General features: G+C 36.9%; 1 protein-coding gene across 10 annotated transcripts in view; it reads right to left on the minus strand.

Annotated features, from left to right (window-relative positions):
• Positions 1-18,127, minus strand: part of LOC108149913 (fasciclin-2) — a 72,363-nt gene extending 54,236 nt beyond the window's left edge. For 9 of the 10 annotated variants that reach the window (XM_017277819.2, XM_017277816.2, XM_017277815.2 and 6 more), the window contains exons 1-2: positions 17,960-18,127; positions 14,612-14,917 (exon numbers count right to left, since the gene is read on the minus strand). In XM_017277819.2, coding sequence (XP_017133308.1) covers positions 14,612-14,693 — 82 coding nt within the window. In that variant the 5' untranslated portion in view covers positions 14,694-14,917; positions 17,960-18,127. The remainder of the gene's footprint in view (positions 1-14,611; positions 14,918-17,959) is intronic. The other variant, XM_017277825.2, reaches the window with a different exon arrangement.
• Between the last annotated feature and the right edge of the window lie 4,490 nt (positions 18,128-22,617).

A 22,617-nucleotide genomic window follows, 5' to 3' on the forward strand; every position in this document is an offset into this window, starting at 1 on the left:
ATAAAAACGCGACACATATTATTTTCCCCATTCCCACATGACCATTTTCAAGATCCCTCCCCAAAATAAACAAAAAACATAAAAAAAAAAAAAATAGAACCCAAACTTGGAGGTGTGAAATCATCAATCATGACTTACGACGAGCGCTTTTTGTGTTGTGCGTGTGTTCTTTTTCTTTTTGGGACTTTTTGATGGCCATTGACATTGACACTTACCTGGAAAAAGAAATGTGGAAATGATGGGAAAGAACATAATTAGTAAGTTGTTTTCAAATATCACAAAGGTACTTATTTGGTTGGTTGGTTGGCTGGTATCCTAAGTAAGATTTGCTTGATTGAATGCTTGAACATTGTTATTGTTTTTCTTGCTTATTGACTTCTTAATAATAAATATTAATAATGAAAATGATTGGTTGAGAAAAGTTTTTTGGAGCTTTACCTAATTATATTATCAATATAACTTATTTGTATGGTTTACTCAAGACATTAGTTATATACAGATTTATAGATTCAAATAAACACAGCTTAACTGTAATGTTTCTAGATTTTAATTTCGGTTTCCCTGTCCGTAAGCCCAGTTCCTTTAAAGTACATATTACCGACATCCTGTTAATTGAATTATTTATTATTTAGAGCCCATTTAAGATCTTAATTCCGGCATTGCGTTGAGGGGCAAACCAATTTGAAAATCCCCCGGAATAATCTTTGGACACGTGACAACGACCACTTGATGGCATTTGTAATCTCCTTCGCCTAATCCACTTCATTTCCGCACTTTGAAATGGAGGGGAGTTGTGGAAAACTGAATTGTAAACAACAATTATAGAACTTTCGAAGCGAATAAGAGAAGTCAGGATAAATTTCCAATATCAGACTAATGATGACAAAGTGACAGCTACCCTTAAAAGAGCGACTAATTGAAGTACTTAAGCTGCAGGAATTTCTATATATTTTTTGTTTGGTACTGCAGAGATATTTCAGCTTAAATGAAGTGTTAACAGGCTGCCAAGAAATGCTTTTTGGCCGCATAAATCACATTCGCAATTTGGCAAAGTGCAGTGGAGGTTTATTTTCTTTTTTTTCGGGGGTGGATGGGCTCTTTGCCGGAAAAAATCGAAATAGAGAAACAAAACTTGAATTTTGATTTAAGGACTAGACAAAAGGAAGGCGGGCAGGCAGCCAACCCTCAAAAATAGTTGTCAAGCCGTGCGGCTCTTCTCCCTGATTTATGTGGCCTGAAAAACAATAATAATAAAAAAGAGGAAATCAAATTAATATGTGTTGGCTGCTAACCCCCTATAGATAATGTTTCTGGGGCGTAGCTAGCGATAACCAAAAGAACTATGCCAAAATCGCAGCGGGCCATAAATAAGTACCCGGGGAGACTGGGTAAAAGCTTTTCCAATCCACCCACCATCTCACAACCCCCAAGATGTTGCGCCTTTAATTGACATATTATGTAAACAGGATAGTTAACATTGCTCATTTCATTGCATTTCATTTCATTTATTCGCAGCTGTATTTGCTCAGGCGGTGACAAAAAGGGGCGGAAATTGGGGAGGTGGGCTCAAAGTGCTTCGTTATGTCCTCCATTTATTCCTATTGTATTCGAATTTTCCAAGTATTTGAGGGATTCCTGAGTTATAAGAGTGCTTTGATAAAAAAAAATAGATTTTAATTAAATTTACTGTAGATCTAAGCTTAGAAAGTGGCTAAGAAACGGCATGTGTGAAGACTTCAATAAATAAATACATATATTTAAAGCTGTTTCCTTATTAGAGCTTCAGCATTCCAAATCTTCATGATTTTTCTAAGCTATCAGGGTGCAGTAATGTAATAGATCCAAAGCCTTAAAATATTGTATAAATATTTGTTTTTTATACATTATTTTTTGCTTGAGATCCGGTGAAACTTTCTAGCGCAAAATAGCGACATCTCCTGTACCATTGCTAATTGAATAAATCTGTTTTCTGTGCTCATTGCCAGTTCTGAGGCAATTCAATTCTGTTGATTGAGAGGTTGGCATTCTTTCTACATTTTTTTTTTTTTTTTTGGTAAAAAGCATGGATAGAGTCAAAGCGAAAAGCTAAGAAAACTGTGCTGGCTTTTCCTCTTTCTTTCGTTTTAACACTCTTTTCCTGGGTGTATGAGTAATTAAGTTTTTGGAGAATGTTTTGTCAGTTGGCTGTCTGCGGAGCGATTGAAGCGTTTGATAAACTGCAGCTGCAGTTTGAAATTCATTTGGATGCGCTTCGCTATCTGCTCGAATAATTTAACCAAACAAAATGCCAACTGTCGCCGAGGCAGGAAAACTTACACGAATTTCCATTAGACGATCAACAATGGGGCAGGGGGCTGGGGGCAGATTGGATCGATGTCGTCTCGAGTTTGCCACTGTTTCATGCTATTTTCGAACACTAATTGTGGGGAGAGCAAGCATATCCATGAGATACATTTAAATGCCGTCTGGGGAGCAGCCGTCACATGGGTTTCCCTCCTCGGAAAAACCGAGAAAAACTGGGGAAAACCCCCGACCAAGAAAAGCAGCTTGCAGCATAATTGGCATCCCTAGGAACAAAAGCCACTTGCGGTCCATATATCATGGCATATCTGTGGAGTTGGGAGGAGTTTGGGGGGAGTGGTGTGAGAACTGCAAGCGGAATCCAGATGGAATCCCATAATATCTGTTTGTTGTCGTTGGCACTCTTTTTAAAAACAGACTCTAATGATGTGATCCTTGTGTTTGTTTGTCATGGCTCAAATTATTTTGTGGGGCGTTTTCTGCAATTAGTTCTATTAGATCTCAAAAGAGGGTATAATAAGATCCTCATGGCATCTGGTCCTTAGTCTATGATCTAAAGCCAAATTTTGGGTTGTTTGATGTATGTGTTCAACTTCCAATGATTTACATTTTACCCATAAATATAGTATTATATCTCATATTAGTATCCAATATATATTTTTCCTTTACTTTCGCTTCCCATCGAAATAAAACTTCCTGTGTAACTTTATACCCTATCACCTGTCGCCATATCCATTCCTATATCGAATGCCTATCCAGTGTTTTCATGCATCAGTTGGCATCGAAAACAAGTCAAACACCTGTTGGTTCTCTCTTCAGCGGGAAAAAGTTTAAACATTGCACGCTTCGCTGGCTGCACTAAAAGCGAGCGAATTGAATTAAACACACAGTAAACAAAACAGAAACCTGAATTAAAAAACATTCGAGTGTAAAAAAGTCAGAGAAGGATGGCTGGAGGGCAAAAAAGCAAACATTTATGATACATTGAGTGCAAAATGTCGTGCTCAGTTGTTCGACTTCCGCTAAGGGGGCTCAAAAAAAAAAAACAAGTACAAAAAATAGGTGACCATCAGACGAGTTTCTTGCCTGTTGACAAATTGACAACAATAGCAGAAAAAACGAGCAAAGGAAGTCGTTTCAACATCATTAGACTCACAGACTCGACCACGCCCCCCCCTTTACAACGCCCGAATTTCTAAAGTGAAAGGTCTTTCAGAGATCAGAGGGTTATAAATACAGGAGAATTGGTAGGAAATATAGAAGTCAATGCTGCACTAATGGTTTACTAATAAAACTCCACTATTATACTGCTACATGAGTAAAAACCTATAGGTCTGTCAGCAAACACATCTATTTTTGGACCGGCTACAAGATATTCGATGTCATAGGAAATATTTCTATCAAATGAACAGCCAAATGGGGTGGAAATTGAAGGGATGGAATTATGTAATATATGTTTACTATAAGTCGTTAGAATGAATGGTCTTGAAAACATTAAGATGGAAATAGATAAGTTATTAATAAAAGGGATGGTAAAAAAAAATAAAAATTAGCGAGCAAGCATTGGTCATGGTTCTAAAACATGTATCTTTACAACAATGTAATATATTTTATTGTTGTATTGTGTATATGGCTTGAGATCATTTTTAAGGAATATCAATTAATTGGCTCTGAATCTTTCGTAACTAGTAAAAAACATTGTGTATATATTTTATAGGGTTTCAGTCCTCAAATACATATACCCCAAAATAAATACAAGTTCCTACATATTTTAATTTTTTTTTTTAGCCGACTTTCTGCAATTCCAAAATTCGTTTTCGAAACAGCTGGTCGAAATGAAGCCAGAGGGAAATGAATATGGCCACTCAACCACCAGACTTTTGAAAGGACCCTCTGGACGCCTCTAATTCCCAGAAACGATCAACCGGGGAGAGGCACTCAACAGTAAACACTCGGCACGCGTGACTCCCATAAACTATCTGCGGATGGCGAAAATGAAAAAAAAAAAAAAATACAACTGAATAATTAATAAATCTAGAAACAAATTAATGAGGCCGCAACACGCGCAACGCATCTAATATTTTCCAAGTCAGGGGGCAAATGGCCCGAACGCATGCCTGCAGTACGTTCAAATTTTCCGCCTATTTGTTTGCAACAAAACAGAATTAAAACAATCGTAAAAACAAAAATAACCAGCAGGGCATGTGGCACTCCCCGTTAACCCACCGATGGCCCCTCGCACCCTGCCGTCCCTTCTTAACCCATGGTGCTGCACATACTATACACACATACATATTTCGCTGTCGTTATAGCGGCACGCGTCAGAAATCAAATGTCAACCGACACAAAACACATACCAAAGAAAGAGAGGATGGGATGAATAGGAATAGGAATAGGAATATGGATAAGAGGCAATGGTACTTGGACATATCCTGGCAGGATACATCCCCCTAGGCACCTTTTAACGGTGGCAAATTTATTATTCGCACGGATCGAACGAAATATCCACAGGACTGGCATTGCGCAGCGGCAATTACGTTTATTAGCAATTGAGCAGCGGACAACCGTCAACAATATCGCAACTATTGCATTTGCAACCAGGGGAACTAATTACCCAAATTCCGAGAGCAAGCTGAAAATTACTATCCTATCTACAAAAGCAATGTCTAGATAACAGTTTAAATAGGAAATGACACTATGTTTTAAAGAAACATAGTCTAGAAACTCGTGTACCATTTATCATAGCCGTAGAAAATAGTAAATAAAAAAACCATCTTCCTTTTCTAATGCTTTACACAAAATTTTAAAAACTTCATATTTTTAGGAGTTTTTTTTTTGAAATTTGTATATGTTTCTTCTTTAAAGTACAGTACCAGAACGTAACACTTTAAAGAATTATTCAAGTCTTTTTTTTTTATATTTTTCAAGGGTTTTTACAATTTCTTTTTAAAATTTTCTTTTTTAAAATACAGCAAAACTAAAAAAAAACACCTTCAAAGATTATAAAGATTAATTCCTTTTTATTCCTGTTTCTGCAACTTTATAAATATTTTTCCATCATACAGCTTAAGTTAGAACGCTTCACTTGCATAGCATAAATTTCAAAATAAACCGACAAAAAGTCTGCAGCAAACCACAGCTTCCTTGTCGACCTTTTTTCCGTTTTGGGGATTAACCAAACCAAACGGAAACAAACTCGATTCGGTTCACATTTAGCATTGAGGCCTAAAAACAATTTGAGGAGGCCGTTCTACACATGACGATGGTTTTAATAGCTTCTGGTCCATAAACATGAACAAAAAAAGTTTGCTCTTCTCGAAGAAAGCTGAATCACAGAAATTTAATCATCTGTCCATCCTGTTTTTTTTTTGTGCGTGTGTAAAAGTGTTTTATGCGCTTTACTCAGAATTTGCTGCAGAGCTTAAAACATAAAGTCTTAAAGTGACGACAGACATTGGCGGAAAGTGGCAAATCCGAGGCTGGGGCTCTGCAAGTCCAGAGATAAAACTCCCTAAGTTATGTGAGTCTGTCTGAGCCTGGAATTTCCTAATAAAAGGAGCACCAGCTACGGATACTCTGAAAATTGTTGTTTATATATTATTTGAGGACATAATATGGATTTCTCTTAAAAAAAGTTTATTAAGCTGTTGACAAAAAATTAAGAAATTTTGATTGCTTTATTTTCAGCTTGTAAGCATCAGCAATTAGGTAATAGCTTTTCTTTAAAACATCAAAGAATTTAAAAAATGTTGTATAGTTTGTTTCTCAGTTCATGGCTTGACTTGTATTTGTAAATATTGAGTAAATTCCTTGAGCCAGGAAAGCGAAGAGGTAAAGTTACAAATATTAGCACGCAAATTTAAAGAACTTTTTTAATTTTAAAATAGTTTCAGACTGATCTTTCATACACACCCCTGCCTTACTTTATTTCAAAGCTGACAAGCTTATTTCCATAAAAACAGACAAAAGGGCAAAGGTGCATCACTTGGAAAGTTTCATTTTTGATATAAAAAAAAAAAACAGAAAATTATAAAGCCCCGATTCAAAGGGTATATATAGAAAGGATGTGGATAAAGCGGAGGAAAAAGAACTTTAGCTGCAACAAAGCAATGTGAATGAACTTTTACTTTTAGCAGACATCAAATCACCCAGCATCGCTTTCTCTCCGGCCATCTCGTTCGGGGAAAGGTAAAGGCCATCATTAATCTTGGCTGTCCACTGGGTTCCCCGATTCCCTGATTCCCCGACTTTCCCGCACTTCTCCGGAGACTTTCATATAATCCCCGTTAGCCATATCTGAGTTGGCTGACTCAGTTTCCCAATGCTCTGTGCCGTGCTGTGGTGCAACAACATTCTTTGGTTATTAATGGGTTAAGCTAATTATTGACAAAGCTGTTTGCCCCTCGGCGGGGTTATATGTTCTGAACTCTGCATTTTGGACTCTCGGCGACTGACTAATGTCCGAGAATCCAAGTCTGAGAGCATTATCCATCCTCCTGCAGCAACACAACGATAACAATCAATTTAAAATTCTTTCCAATACATTTGCTGCTCAAATTATGCATGACAAATGCTTAAAAGTTCATGACTAAAATGCAAACACAAAGAAGGGCGCCGAAAAGGGGTTGGCGGCCTGGTCGAAAGTGGAGGGGGATTGTTGTTATTTTGGTCGTTTCGTTTCTTCGCTCCTTTTTGTTGGCTGCATTGCGAATGCGCATGTGAAAAATTGCCATAAAATTATGAAAATTTACGCTAAACTATGCCCAGTGCAGTAAAAACAAAAAAAAAAAAAAGGAGACAGGCAACTAAAGGGGTTTTCTCAGGCCCCCACAGCCAACTTGGCGGCGGCTGAAAAGTTTTCGTAACTTTGGGAATGGGATAATGATGAGAATGAAGTCGCACACGGCTCAGTCAAGAGGTTTCCACCGATGATGGAGTAAAAAAGGGGTTTCAAAAGTGCAGTTCCAGTCAAAGAATTAAGTTCCCGAACTAGTTATTTTCAAGTCGCGGAACTAGTTTATCAACAAATCCTTTCACAACTTGTCCCCACGGTATTATATGTTCTCTGTATTGCTAATTTCGCTTTCAAAACAGTTTTTCCTTAGAGAAAGTTAGTTCTACTCAGTTTTGTTCAATTTTTGGTTTTGTTATTTCTTTATAAATTGGTTTTGAATCCATGAGCCCAACAATTTATGGTTTTATTAATTATAGTGCTTAAAATGAGATCTTGCGATTATTATGCAGTGTAAGTTGATGAATCTTATACAGCAATTTTTTTTCTCAGTACTCGAGTTGGACTAGGGAATCCAGTTAGGACCGGAGAAGTGCAATACGAGGATGAGCAAAAATATATGCAATGTGGCAAAAAACAATTTGGGTGCCCAGTTGAGTCTGAGTACCTTTTCCAATCCCAATCCCAATCCCAAACCCAATCCCATTTCAGTTTCATTGCAACAACCCGCTTTAGAGGAACTGGCAAAACCGACACTGGAACATGAGGAGGGCAGTGAGTGCAGTAGGGGTAAACGTTGATAATGACGCGGGAAGCCACTGAGCACATCATATGAATGTCAGTGTGGAGCATGAGCATGGGCGAGAAAAATTGAGGTACACAGGAAAAAATTTCAAAGATAAAACTTGGAATATATGTCTAATAAATATATGTAAAAAAATCAAGATGTAAAATTGGATATAAAATACATTAATTATTTGTTTTAAACACTTTTTTTGGTTCCGAGAAAATTGCAACTTTATATAATCCAAGCATTTAAAAAATACTACTATACTTTATTAAATTACCTTTATTTTAAGTGTATATCCAACTTAAAATATAATAATATTAAATAAATACATTATTTATCAAATACTTTCTCAAGGTCTGTTCAAATTTGTTCAGTGTATTCAGAGGGCAGAGAGCAGGCATTGCTGCTTGCAGAGGTTTATTTGGTTAAATGCTGAAAATTGCCAAAAGCAGCGGCGCGCAAAAGGGGCGAAGAAAAAAAGGAGGGGGGGCTAAAAGAGGGGTGACCAAGGGAATTGCCTTATGCTTGCACTTTTTGCCGCTTTTCGTTGTTTTGTGCACATCTTGATGAGCTGCCGCTGATAGTTGAGGCTTAATGGTGGGAAAAAAACAAAAAACAAAGTGGCAAGCGGCAAGAGGCAAGATAAGTGCTGCGGATGGGAGGATGGGATGGCTTTTCGAGGATGGAACGGCATTGGGAGGACGACGAGAGGCTGCCTGCCAAGGGCAGCAAGGTGCAAAAGGGGCTTTCGTGGGAGTGGAAGTCACTCAATTTGCAGTGTGGGAAATTTAATGAGTGGCGGCAAGAGCAGGAGGGGAATGACGAGGATCAAGGGTATGCAAAGTGGAGCACGACTCCGTAGCAAAAGTCAAATGACGACAATTGGGCCGACCAGAATCACAAAATCAAGTACACATTTTTACTCGAGAATTAAAACAATAGCTGTAGTAAAATTATACACACAAATGTATATCGAGTTTCCAGAAAATTACATATGTTTACTTAAATAAGAACATTAAATCGAGAGCATTGTTGTACTCGACAATATAAAAATTATGTTATATTTAATAACACAGATATCATGTTCCCAGGAAATTACAAAAATAACATTTTCCCTTATTCATTTATTTTGTAAAATAAGTTGAACACCAAATAGAATATATAAACAACCAATTGAGGTATATTGATATATATTTTTAATTTATAATTAACTTGTTATATCGTACATTTAAATAGCAATACTTGAAGATTATTACCATGCAAATTTAATGGTTTTATGCACATATTTTCCCTCAATTGATGTGACTTTCTAATCATGATATAACATTAGAGTAACATATAGAATAATTTAGTAATATTTCAATCATGAAACTCTAGATTCGCTTGGGCAACAAATTGGAATCCACCCATTTTAGCCATCTCTCCCTTAAACGGGCAGATGCACCTCGAACGGACATTAATCAGAAGTACACTTGAAAATGCGAAATAGAAACGTATTGATTAAACGGCCGGGCGACAAAACAAAGGACAAAAGCGAGACAATAAAGGGTGCGACTTACGGGGGAGAAAGAAACAGAGGAGATAAAAGAAAGGACCCAAACGGACGGACAGATGGACATGTCGACGGACAGGAGGAGACGGTAGAAGTTGAAACCTGGCCATGCACTTTGCATTACCAATTAGAAGAACCTGACGAGCGGACGAGCACAGAAGGTAACAAAAATTGACAATTGACGCCGCAATCAGGCAGGCAAACACACACGCACACACACACACAACCACACTCGGGTGTGGGGGTGTATCTCATTGTTATGCAATTGCAGTGGGGCAAGTCAATTAAAAACATTCCGAACAACAACCCTCAGGTTCGTCTGGGCTTGCGATGACCGTTTGGATTACGCCCAAAGGCGGATATCAATGACCTAACCTCACTTCCCTTATTTCTCTCTATACATATATATGTGACCAATGTGTATCTCCCTTTCTTCCCGATGACCACCCCCTCCCCAGTTGTAGAGTCCCATTCGAGCAAGACATAATCCAATTAGCAATTAGTTGTGTATGCCGGGGCGTCATCGGGTTACCTGAGCACCTCCCAGATGGTTCGGTTCCGATAGGATGGAAAACAGGTAGAAAGATAGGTAGGAAGGCAGAGGCCTCAGGAACGGGTCCCAAATCGAATAGCTGCCAATCGGTTATAACTCAATTTCGGCTGGTTATTAGGCCCGGCACGTCTCGGGACGTTGTTTCCTGTCTCTGAGAATCGGGAACTCGAGATCTCGATCTCTTAGCCACTTTTAAACAATTCAGGAGCATCAGGTGGCTCCGGCAAAACATTTTCTGGGAAATTATTTATATGGACATTTAAAATATAATAGAAACTTCACATCATGGCTTAAGACATATGATATTTAAGGTGTAAAAGTTGAAAAACTAAAACTGTTTATTAATTTCTTTAGTTTTTTACAATTTTCTATTAATGTTTAATTGCTTGAGAGAGTGTTTAATTTAGATCAAACATATAGTCATGCTCAGAAAAATTTAGTAGTTTGATCGATGGTAATATTTAAAGACTCATAGTCGTAGAAATTAATTTTCGTGTACTCTGCAAGTGTGGTTTAGTACTAAGTTGGGCCCCAGATTGGGCGCAATGCGGGTGGTGGACCTGAGGCACATGTGGCCCAATCATTTTTTGTTCGTCTGAATTTTAATTTAAAATTCATTCATCATACTTGAAGATGGAAAAATCCAAGTGGGGAAAAGCGAGGGTCGGCGGAGGCTCAGCAACACAATCCTTCATTTGTATTTTCTGTGCATTCTTTGTTTGCTGCCGGGCTGTGTCGTTTTTTGTTTTAAATACATATAGGAATGTATCTTGTCTTGCTCCGACTCATTGTTTGAGCTTCATTGGGATTATGCGGGCTTAACCCCTCTTTTTTTTTTTTTGGTCCAACTCTCTCTTACCCACACTCACTGCATTCCATAATAAGTAAAAGCAACTTAATACATTGCCATATTTTTCACACTAATTCAATTCTTTAATATTTTCCCTCTTAACTTTGTGGTTTCTTTTTTTTCTCAGCTTATTTTTACATATTTTTTTCACTCATAATTATGCTTTTCATTGTAATAATTACATTGTTTTGTATTTTTGTTAAATTGGTAAGGGCAGATTTTTAAAGACATCACTTTCCTTGTTTCACAAAAGTTCTCTGCATTTTATCAGAGGGTTTTCCAGCTCATTTGCAGTTAATTTAAATGGTTTTGGGCAGGCTTTTTTTTTGCAACAATGCCTGCTAATTATGGTGAAGTTTTTTTGGGGTTACTGGCTGCATTGAAAAATCAAGCACCCATAAAGATCTGTACACAGATTGGCACCTATATTATATATACATATATAATCAGAGATAGAGAGAGAGAGCGATATATACAGCAGGGCACAGCTCATTATCATTTCAGCAATCCACTTGAATCCTTTTGTTATGTTGTTCCATCCAAATTGTTTTGTTTTATTAATTAAAGCGAAATGCAAGGCTTTCCGGGCATTACTGGATTAAAATTAAAACAAGGAAAAATCGTGAAGAAAATCTGAGAGCGAGAGGAGGTTGTATAGAGGAGGTGAGTGAGTGAGTGGCAAACAAGAAGCGGCAACAATTCTTTTCTACGCACGGTCAGACTTAGCAACATAATTGGAATTTCCTTTTTCCTGTCTTCCCATTACCCCACTCTTTCGCTCACAATCGCCCCTCTCTTTCGCTACCACTTCAGCCCTCTCTTTCTTCGCCATGCTCTATCTTTGTCTTGTCAAGTGGCACAAAAGACAAGAAAAGAAAGAACTCAAGAGTTGCCCGCTTGACCATAAGCTGTCCCATTCAGGCAACAACTTGAGCAGCAGCAACCTGATGTTCCCCATCCCCATCTCTTTCTAAAGCCATCCACTCGACTCTCTCTCCTCGATATAAAGGTATGTAGATAGTATGGGGGATCGGGGGATTCTGGGCGTGAGAGACACTGGACTAAGAGAAGTCAAAAATATATGAGTCAGAGAATTCTGAGAATGTCCTCAGTTCGAGGAAGAGGTATTAAGTCGAGTTCATGGGCTTGGTTTATACACTCAAGACCCCTTTCTGAAAACTCAGCTTCCTCTTTTCATGTTCTTCAGTAATTTAAGACAGAAAATGAACAGTGTGTGCAAAAAGGTTGTATGCTTTAAGGTTTATTTCCTTTAAAACTAAATTTTGTTATTTGTCTGTCAGTGTATATTATTTGATTTTTCTTTGTTCTTGTAAGATCTAAGAATCTTCAAAATTTAAATTTAAGAAATCAAACAAGTTTTTTTTATAAGTGTTTTTAAGCTGGACCACCAAATACAAATCAGTCAGGAAAAAAATCTATATTTTATGTTACTCGTTTGTTTTGTTTGCAAAATCGATCGAACTGTTAGCATTCCAAAGGAAATACGAATCGTGACATATCACATATGTATAAAAGCTACTAAACTTCTTCAGCTGATAACTGGTTTAATGTGCAGAATTTCTTAATACTTTGCTCACAAATAAAAAACCAATACAATTTTTTTATTTAGTTTTTATTAATTTGTTTTGCAATATATTGTTCAGTTTTAATTGGTTCTATTTCGAAAGACTAGTGAAAAGATGAAGTGCAGTTCTTAAGATGCTGCTGGCCCCTTTGTCCCCTTTGGATTTGCCATTCATCTCGGGACCCTCATAGTCCATTAATTGTATGACGAACTGTCTAACTGACAATTTTCCCAGGCGCAATGGACAAAGTGAAAGCGGCACCCAATTAAGCCAGTTTCGGGCTTAGCTAATTAGGACTGACCACCCTTTTTTACTTTAGCACAGCCCCCCCACCCCACCCTTTGCTCAGACCATTTTCTCCAGCTTTTCCTCAAAGTGTTTTTCTCACAAAAAATATATGGAACAAGCTGCCGTTTTAGAGCGCGCGGCAAACAAAAAGCGAGCGTCAAACAACATAAAAAGTTGTAAGTTTACTGCTCGAAAATTAGAGCACAACTGACCACAAAAGAGTTCCCACTTTTTTCACTACTTTCTACAAAAGAATGGCTCCTGAGGAAAAATATAAATATATTTTTTCAACTATCCCAAAACATTATCAATTACCGGCTGAGTCATCCTGAAATGACTTTACCAATTTTTATCTTTCCTCTTAGTGATTTTTCTCAGGAAAAAAAGGAGAGATTTTGGAGGGGAGAAGAAGTAGCGTTAATTAAATTAGACTTTCTGTGGTATTAGAACATTTTTAAAAGGCCTCGCCAGCTTTTGTGGTCCAAACCGGATGCGGTAATTGCTGGGAAGTCGACTTTGGAATCTTCTCGGGACTTTACAGTTTGCCCGAGCAGTTTTGCGGCCCTATAAACTGTCTGAGTTATGAGTCTGCCAAGTCGATTTGTTGCAAGTCTGGTTTTTTGGGTTATAAACTAATGTTAGTGTTTGGTTCTTGGTTCTTTCTTTTTGGCCTATTATTTATCCATTAATTAATAATTATATGATCAGCTTTTGCACGTTTAGACATCGTTTCACCTTGTACCGTTTTGTTAGGCTCATTAATTCCATAAAAACTCGTTTTGTTTTTAGGCTTAATTAGCTGATTATTTACCATCTTCATTAATTTGATATAAACTTTTTGAGATTCTATTATCACCATTGAGGTTCCCAGTTGAATAATAAATTCTTGGACTAATAAGTTTCTTAGGATCCAAAAACTTAAAAATTAAATGCTAAATCTAAAGTCTTCTCATATTTTAAAAACTAAGTTTCAAAACCTCTTATTGAACCTCATAGCAACCGAGTCTTATTCAACAGGCGACTCATGTGCAATATTTTTAGTTGTCTAGGCGAATGTTTGCCCAAAACTTTACGGCCCCAAAGTCAGGTGCCGGAATTATAGGAGTATATCTGCGTGTGTAGTTCTCCCATGTGCACTGAAAAATTTACGATATTTGACCAGCTACGATTTGGAATCCAGAGCCCGTATAGTCAGTCTGTTCTAAGTTAAAACAAATATTGACTCTTGAATTTCGGGGTGATTGCGATAAGGAACATGATGATTTTAGTTTTTTCCTGGGATGTTGTTTTTAACTTTTTTGGGTCTCTATTTGCGTAGCGCGCTCGTTTCATGGTCGCCTATGGCATCAGGTAACCGGCAAGTGCTCAGGTAATTTGTCTGCCTAGATCTCGTGGGATAACAAATAACAAAAATTCTTATGACCCTGTTCACTGATAAGCGGGATTTAGCATATTACAGTCCTTAGTTGCAAGATCTCATTGGAGTGCTTATCACAGTCGTAATTGTCTTTGGTTACAATGGTATATGGGTATATTAGCTAATGATGTGTCAAATTTTAGAATGATAACTAAGACCTAGATGAAAAATTAAGCGAACTATACCAGTTTTATGATGTCGTTGCACGACATACAACTTTCAAGATTTCTTTCAGAAAATTTTGGCGAGGTGTCAAAATCTTTAGTAGTTCATAAAACATCCTTGCTTATAAACTCTTAAAAGACTACATTTCTTGTCATCCTATTTAAGATCCCAGTTTTTTTCAAAGAGGTACAAAAAGTCTCTATATCATAAACAATGATGACTTAAGAGAGATATCTATAGCTTTCTACAACTTCATATGACCCATCGAAAGCCCATAAATTTTCAACTTTCAGCACAATTTGTGCATTTAGTTCCCATTTCTAATTATAATACCTAATATCTTGGGGATTTGGGGAGCGTTTTTATCCATTACTCACCTATTAAAGAGCAGCAGCAGAGGAGCAGGGCTATAAAGACGCCGAATGAAGGCAGCGGCAGCGATTTTCGCAGTTCACCCATTTTATCGCTTTTTTTTTTTTTTTGCTTTTTGTAGCAGTAGTAGTTTTCCCCGCTCGCAAATTGATTGCTCTCGTCTGTAACTTCTTTGGTTTGTTTACGGTTGCACACAAAAAAAAATTATTAAAAAATTGTAGATTGTTTCGGCGCCAGTGATTGCACAATTAATTAAATTTTTGGTTAACACTTCAGGTGTTTGTTTGTAGCTGTTTGGGTGTGTGAATTATCTGCAATAATATATTAAAGAACAATGGAAAAGTTGTGGAATTAGTGAGGTTCTGAATAGTTGATATATGTTTTTGATAAACTATGAATTTCTTAAAAGCTAATCCTACATTAACCATTAAATAAACATTATAATTTTTAATTAAGTGGTTCTCACAAAATATTATATTTTCTCCTAACTTCAAGAAGTTTGAAATAAATCAAACTAGGAGTTTTCATTAAATTATGATATTTAAAATAAACCCACTGAGAGAACCTAAGTTAATTAAAAAGTTTTAAATTGTTTAGTGTTTCTGTATTAATAACTCTTAAAATAAATGTCAAGTCTTTTTGCTGACTCTTTGTACTTGTCTTCAGCTTGAGAAGTTCATCTGCATTTGGTATTTGTCATAACTTTAGCATTTCTGATTCAAATGGCAAATGTTGGCATTTATGGGTGAGAAGCTAAGGAAGACGCGTCGCACACGAATGGTTTTTGGTGTTATATGTGTGTTGTGTGTGGCTTGTCTCTTTTGCATTCTAAAGTTGGCGGCACCCAAGACAAAAAAAAAAACGAAAAAGAAGAAAAAAAAACCTGCTGCGCCGCCGACTTCGCACATGTTGGCCAGTTTTTGTAACGGAAATTGCGGGTCTCTCAGCAGTCGAAACACGTAGTGCAGGAAAGACTGAGGGGGGATTTCAGACAGAGGGGTTTTAAAATAAGGTAAGCGAAGAACAGAGGGCCTGAATGCTTAAATACAATTCTTAATAATATTTTCAATAAAATGTGTTCTCCGGCGATCGTTATCTTGGGGGTGAAAGAGATTACTATATAGACAGAGAGACTATATCGTATCTCTTATCTCTACGAAAGAGAGGGAAAGAGCGTATTCGATTAGCGATTTCTTGGGGGGTTATGCGAACCTATTTGCTTTCGTCACTCCGATTAATCGTGACTCAATCTACCTCTCTCTCTCTCTTCCTCGTAGCCCCTCCAAATAGCTTCGCCTCTTTCTACCACACTGAAGTTGCACCTATGCCAAAAGTCCTTGAGTTGCAACAAGTTCTCCGGTACAGTCATCGCTCGTTAAAAAAATTGTTAGATGGTTTCATATTTTAAATTAAAAATATATACCAATTTAATGGTATTGTTATTACATTTACTACATTTTGTTCAAACTTTTAACATCAAAAAAATATATAATTTGATCAACCCATTTACAGACCCCTATTTATTATTTATATTTTAATTAAAAATGATACATTTTACCATTTTCTATTTAATAGAGCACTTATCATTTTCGAAACGTGTCTTCTTATTAAGAAGGCTTATAAAAAAAAGGTGGAATAATAGCTCAATACATTTAATGAAAGGTCTTAGTTTTTTACCGATAAAATGATAGTCCATAACAGATAATATATATTTTAATTCAACCACTTGCTTTAAATCTTAAAAAAAAATTGAAAAATGTATTTTAAATTTGGCATTCAAGCGAGTGAAAACTGTAGCTGCTTTTCCGCGAACTTGTCTTTCTCACTAATAAAGCCCACTTTCCAAGAAGGGGTGTCCTCACCGCCCCCTCATTTGGCTTACTGTTATTACAGTTACTGGGTAATCGATATTTAGGGCAGGCCTTGACTTTTTCTATAAAACCCCGTATGTGTGTCTCTGCAGCACGCAAAATATTTTTTTGGGAATTTAATTAGCACACACTAGCTCTTTTTGTCCCACTTTTGGCAAATTGAGACATCCTAACAAAATACTCGGCAAGCAGACTTAAAATATTCATAAAGTTTCAAAAACGCTAATTATAATGGCAAACTTGCAAACGCTAAAAACCAAAACGATGGCGGGAGAATTTTTGGCAATCTGTTCAAGTTGCTTAAAAGTTTAGAAGTTTTCCACTTGATATTCGAGAATTATTAATTTTGATGTCAAATGGTTTGATTTTGACTTTTGACTAAGCCAAACATTTAAAGCTAATTTAAAAAGGAGGAAGTTATTTAAAACTCTGGACTGATTTCTTAATTTTAACAGGAATTGTAAAAATCGTTGCTTTCTTAATGTACTTAATGTAAGATTTGTATTTTAGAAATGTAATTTTCCCATAGCACGAGCAAAATTTTTAAATCAGAGGAAACATAAATGCCGTGATTTATTTGCATTTGACATTTAAACCAAATCCAATAAACCAATTAATTAAAGCATAACTGACAACTTGTATCTTTTTAAAATTTTAGTTATAAAATTGCAAAAAGCAAGACTTGAAAACTTTTAAAAATAATCACCGAGAAAGAGCAAGGAATGAATTTTGCAACTTTGACTTTATTCTTGGCATGTTAACAGTTTAAACAAATATTTAATCACGTTAAAACTTTTGCCAGAAGCCGCAGCAAACGAAGTTAACTTTTGCTTTGGGACATCATAAAGGCGATTTTGGCAGGCAAAGAGAAAAAGGAAACCGTCAGAAATTGGTTGTGAAACTTGAGCATCTTTTGCTGTGGCAATTTTTGTTGTTAACATATCGGATTAGTTGTGGGCAACTTTTTGCAGGCTTTTCTAATTTATGTTTATATATAATATTTTTCTTTTGCCCAGCTGCAAGTGTGAGTCAATTTCCAGCGCTCACTGTTGGCAACAACAACTTTGTTGGCAGCGAAGCGGGCCCAAAAACCTGTTTTCCGTTTTATTTTTCTTGTTTTTCAGTTGATGTTATTTTTTTTATATGCACTTTTCTCTGACTCGGTTTTAGAGGGAGTTTTCAAAGGGTTTTCAGTTTTCATAGTATTTTCATGGAGTTTTTCATGGAAATTAATAAAAAAAACTTATGCACGTGACTCATTGGAATCTTAAACAAAAAAGCAACAGAGAGAGAGGGAGAGAGAGAAGGTCCCATATTTTTATATTTTTTTGTCACACGCTAAAAAAAGTTTAGAAAAAAAATGTAGAAGAATGCCGTCAGTTTATTTTTGGTTCTTAGGGAATTTCGGCTGTCTCGGTTTGTTTTCTCCGTGGCCAAGTAATGGTGTAATAGGTATTTATTATTATTTTTATTTGTTATTACCAATTTCCCATTGTTTAACTGGCACACTAACACACACGCACACGACGCGCCACGACCGTTAACACAGACAGTGAAGAGAGCGCGAGAGAGCGTTCTGTGGGAATTGTGGCTGGATTTTGGAATTCGGAGCGGAGCACTCGACGCGTTGGCCGTCGAAACGTAACTGAAAGCACCGTCCACAAACCCAAGTCGAAATGCCGCCACTAACGCCGGCAGAGGCGGCGGCAGAGCCAGCGACAGCGGCACTGGCAGAGGCGCTAGCGCAGGCGTCGCACAGTGGCATATACAAAAACACATCGTATCCCAGCCATTACTTTACTAGGAAGTCTAGTAAATGACAACTGATTTATCTAAAATTTGGTATGTATGTTATGGTTATAAAATATGTCATCATGAGTGGAGCATATTAATACCACGTTGGTAAATATAAAAATAATGTTTTATTAATAATAATGGCGACAACATTTAAACAGTTTAATATATAAGAAAATTGTAACAACTTAATATTAAAAAAAAACTGTTGCCCTTACACACAGTAAAATAATAAATGAATTGTGGTTAAAAGAATAATTAAGAAACACTCTTAAAAAATCAGATCATAAAACGCCTTAAAAAGGTAAGTTAATTATTTACTTATATTCAATAATTTGTGGAAATTTATATATTTTTATGTTTGTAAGCACTCTGTTAAATAAATTAGTTTACAAAAGAGGTACCCATGCTCAATCAATCATCAGCTTTAAATTGCTTATGTTTAAAGTAACTCAGTCAAAGCCATTCTGTGAAAAAAGGCATATTTTACAGCATTTAATACACACTATGCGTATTTGCTTGTTGCAGCTCTTATGTTGCCAGCAGACTCAAAATGTTGCAAAGTGAGAGAGGGAGATGGGAAGAATGATAGAAATAACAGAAATATGAAATGCATTGTTTTTGGAAAAACTTAAATGACGTGGCTTTATATATATTTTCATTATTATTCGCAAATTATATTTTCAGTGGAGATGAAAAGAGATGGAGAGTGGCTACCGTTAGGCGGCGGAGAACTTAACCCTTTTTTTCTCGTGTGTCAGCAAGGTCAAATGGCTATGGGCGGAGAAACTGGGCGGCGGCACTTAAGCCGCATTTCGTCACTTTTACAAGTGACTGGTGTCGAGTTTTGACACGTTTTTTGTTGCTCAATCTTTATGGGGTTTGTCAAAAAACTTTTAGAATGGAGCATTAAAAATGGTAGCCACTTTATTGGGGGCAGAAAAGCTATGAAAATAATGGTATTTAAAAAAATATTTCATATATATTACATACATTTTTTTAATTAAGAAGAAAGTGTGTAAATGTTTAGATACGGTACTTTGGAAAATTATAGAACTTTAAGACGTGTATAAATGTAGTTACAAATCTGTATTTTAATTACTATTTTCTAAGATTCTTTGATTTCACTGTCCCACAATCGCAACCTCCTTCGAAGTTCGCAGCATGTTGCTAGGGCCTCTTGCAACATTTCGCTAGGGGATGAGAACCAAGTTTAATGTCTTATTTTTCGGGATTTCATTTTACGATCTTGATGCCAAAGAAAACGACAAATGTTTGGAAAATCGGGTGGAAAAGCAGAGACGGCTTTTCCGGCTGGCAACATTTCGGCGACGAACACTTGTTGCCCGTGCAACATCGAGTTTCGAACAAACAACTTCTTTTCTGTTTAATTGCTGCGCTGTCAATTAACCTCCCAACCAAAAGCGTGGAAAAATCGCAAAAAGGGGGAGTGATTTTCCCGGTTTGTTGGAAACAAAAACAACAAAAATACCAGTTACGTTTGAATGCGTTCTGTGCAATCTACTAAATGAAATTGCGTATCTGACAGATGCATAGATGCCAATGCGAGAGCACACTGCAGTTATCATTGTTGTTTTGTTTTCGTGTGTCGTGTGTGTGACGGAGCAATTTATCACCCTATACAGAGGGATATACATATATCTATATAGCGACACAAAACCCCCTCGCCCGAATCACCAATAAGTGATTTATTAGATTGTTATTTTGTCGTTGATGTCGCACTTTCGCTGCGCTTTATTTATTACCCAGTGTCTTCCTCTTTTTCCCTCCCACAAAACCCGATACGATTCTCCCGATTCGCCCGATTTGAAGTGTGTTAATTTTATTTCCATTTTTCCGTCGCACTGCTGCACGAATTTTCCGTATTTTTCACAGATGGATATTGAATTGATCGGCGGACTGTGGGAAGTGTGGTGACAATCGTTCTTCACGCTTAATTTGCTAATGTGTTTGAACTTTGACCCAAAGCAGCCAGCGATGTGAAAATTCCAGTTACGACACTCACAAAGAGTTGGTTGGAGTCAATAATTTAAGATAAAACAGTTAAAAACGAAAACTATTTTTTGAATGTTAAACAAAATATTTTAAATTTTTTAAGTTTTTGTTTACATAAATTACGTTTTTTTCCTAATCAAGAATGTTTGTATATCAAAACAAATTTGATTTTAAAAAATAGTTTTCAGACAAGAGGAACTATGCCTCAATAAAAAACGATTTCCCCTTGAGCACTGCAATTATTTACCAATTATGGGAAAAAGTGAACAATGGTGATATCCCGAGTTGATCAAACCCACTTGAAAAGGTTTCGCCTGACCTGTGACCCCGATATCCGATGATCTGCTACCTGATTTGATGGCCAGCCAGACAAATGAAGACGTCGATTGAGTTTTCAGATGGGTGGTCCTCGAATCAATCTCCAGCGATCTCTGCAATTCTGTTCCAATTTGTAGCCGGGATCGAGTTTATTTTTTTTTGGCTTTTTTTTTTTTTTGGATTCAAAACGGCGGTGAACACCTGCATTTTCGTGGTGCATCAAGAATATGTTCTCAAATGACGGTAACCGCAGCCCGAAATCATTAGAAAATGGTTAATAACTCTATAGGCAATTAGAACCGTAGAATTCTATCTCTTACTGCTCAATTTCTGACAGGTTTTGTCCGCACCGAATACCAAAAACTCAATTTCATTTACTGCCCTGGCCAGAAACTTCAGTTGGGAAATCATTAGTCCACAGAAACGACAGCCATTCAGCGGGCTCAATGATGAATTATGGTTTTAAAATCGGACACACAAAGCACAAAGCACAGAACTCAGATATAGCTACAGAGTGTATCTATAGACATTGTTGCACTTATGAACTAATGGCCCGAAATGCCAACGTCGGATGCACAATAATTAATTGATGTTTAAGCATACGCCGTATAAGTCAATTTCCCAGGACTTTGACGGCTGAAATCAAAGATGCATTTTGCCACTGATAAAGAAGATATATAAATGGTTTTATTTTCCAGGATATTGTTCAATTCGGCTTTGTAAAAAATGGCTTTACACAAGTCATAACCTGAATTTAAAGTGAATTTAAATGCCTTTTTTAGTATTTTCTGGAATCCCTAGATATTTTCCAAAATAAAAACTTAGTCACAAATTAGTTCAATTTATTTCATTTACATATAATTTAAAATTTAAAACGTTGATATGTTTAACTTGCTAAAAAAAATCTTTAAAAATGAATGTGAATAAAAAGGATCGGGGATATTATTTTGTGAAGTTAAATGTGCTTCTGTTGCTTGTTTTACAGAGAGTCTATTATGTTTAAACACTGGGTTAATAAGTAATCTATTGCTGCCGTGTCCGTGAAAACCCCTCAACTGGTCGAGTTTGCCCACAGAACCCTTCTGTTATTATTATACCATTAAAATGGTGCTACCCTTTCCCCATCATCACATAACCCTTCACACACCAGAATGGGAAACAAGTTGATGGGCCTTCTTTGGTCTTGGGGAAATGGCCTCATTAAACCATGAAGGACAATAAATGGACATAAAGTATTTTCACAGTTGACCTTTAATGAGCTCGATGGAACCCTCTTCGCTAGTTAGAAAAAATACCCCTCTTCGAAAGTTCACAACATCCGCCCAAATGGCAACCGCAAAATTTATAAAACTATGCTAGGTATTCGATTTTGGCACACTGGGGAACGACGACCCTTATTTTTCAGCACCCCCAACCCCGGCATTATTTCTATTTTGCTCGGACTATGGATTGTTTATTTGTTTGTTGACCTTTTAGCTCTTGGCGCGTGACTGTGACCATTTGTCTGCTTTTGTTGCGCACGCGTGCCCCGATATTCGTCCTACCCCCGACCCCGATCCCGACCCCGAAACATTTTAGGGTGATATAGCCCGCCCCTTTGTTTTAAAAACATTTCGTCCCCTGGTCAACTGGGAACTTTGCCATTTTCGGTTTTCAATTAAATTGCCAAAAATTATTGCTTGTGGGTGTGGAGCAAAAATAGACTGTCAGAAGCGGTGGGGAAGGGGTGGCAAATAGAGTTTTTGCTTTTAAGGGGGGTGCTGTTGGGCAGGATGGTCTGGATCGGGGTCACCATTCGGTAACGGTAATTGCGACCAGTTCATTTCCTGTTGCGTCTCTAACGATTTGATTTAATTGAACGAATTTCGCTTGCGTATTTAAAAGTTTTTGAAGGAAAAGGGGATGGGGAATATTTAATAAGTCGGTGGTCCGGTGGTCAGCACTGATATTAAAACCCATTTCATAGAATTAATAGCAATTCAACAATCAAACGCGAAATTCAAGCAATAAAT

The sequence above is a fragment of the Drosophila elegans genome, unplaced genomic scaffold (assembly GCF_018152505.1).
Source record: "Drosophila elegans isolate 14027-0461.03 unplaced genomic scaffold, ASM1815250v1 contig_149, whole genome shotgun sequence".
In the NCBI taxonomy this organism is placed as follows: domain Eukaryota; kingdom Metazoa; phylum Arthropoda; class Insecta; order Diptera; family Drosophilidae; genus Drosophila; species Drosophila elegans.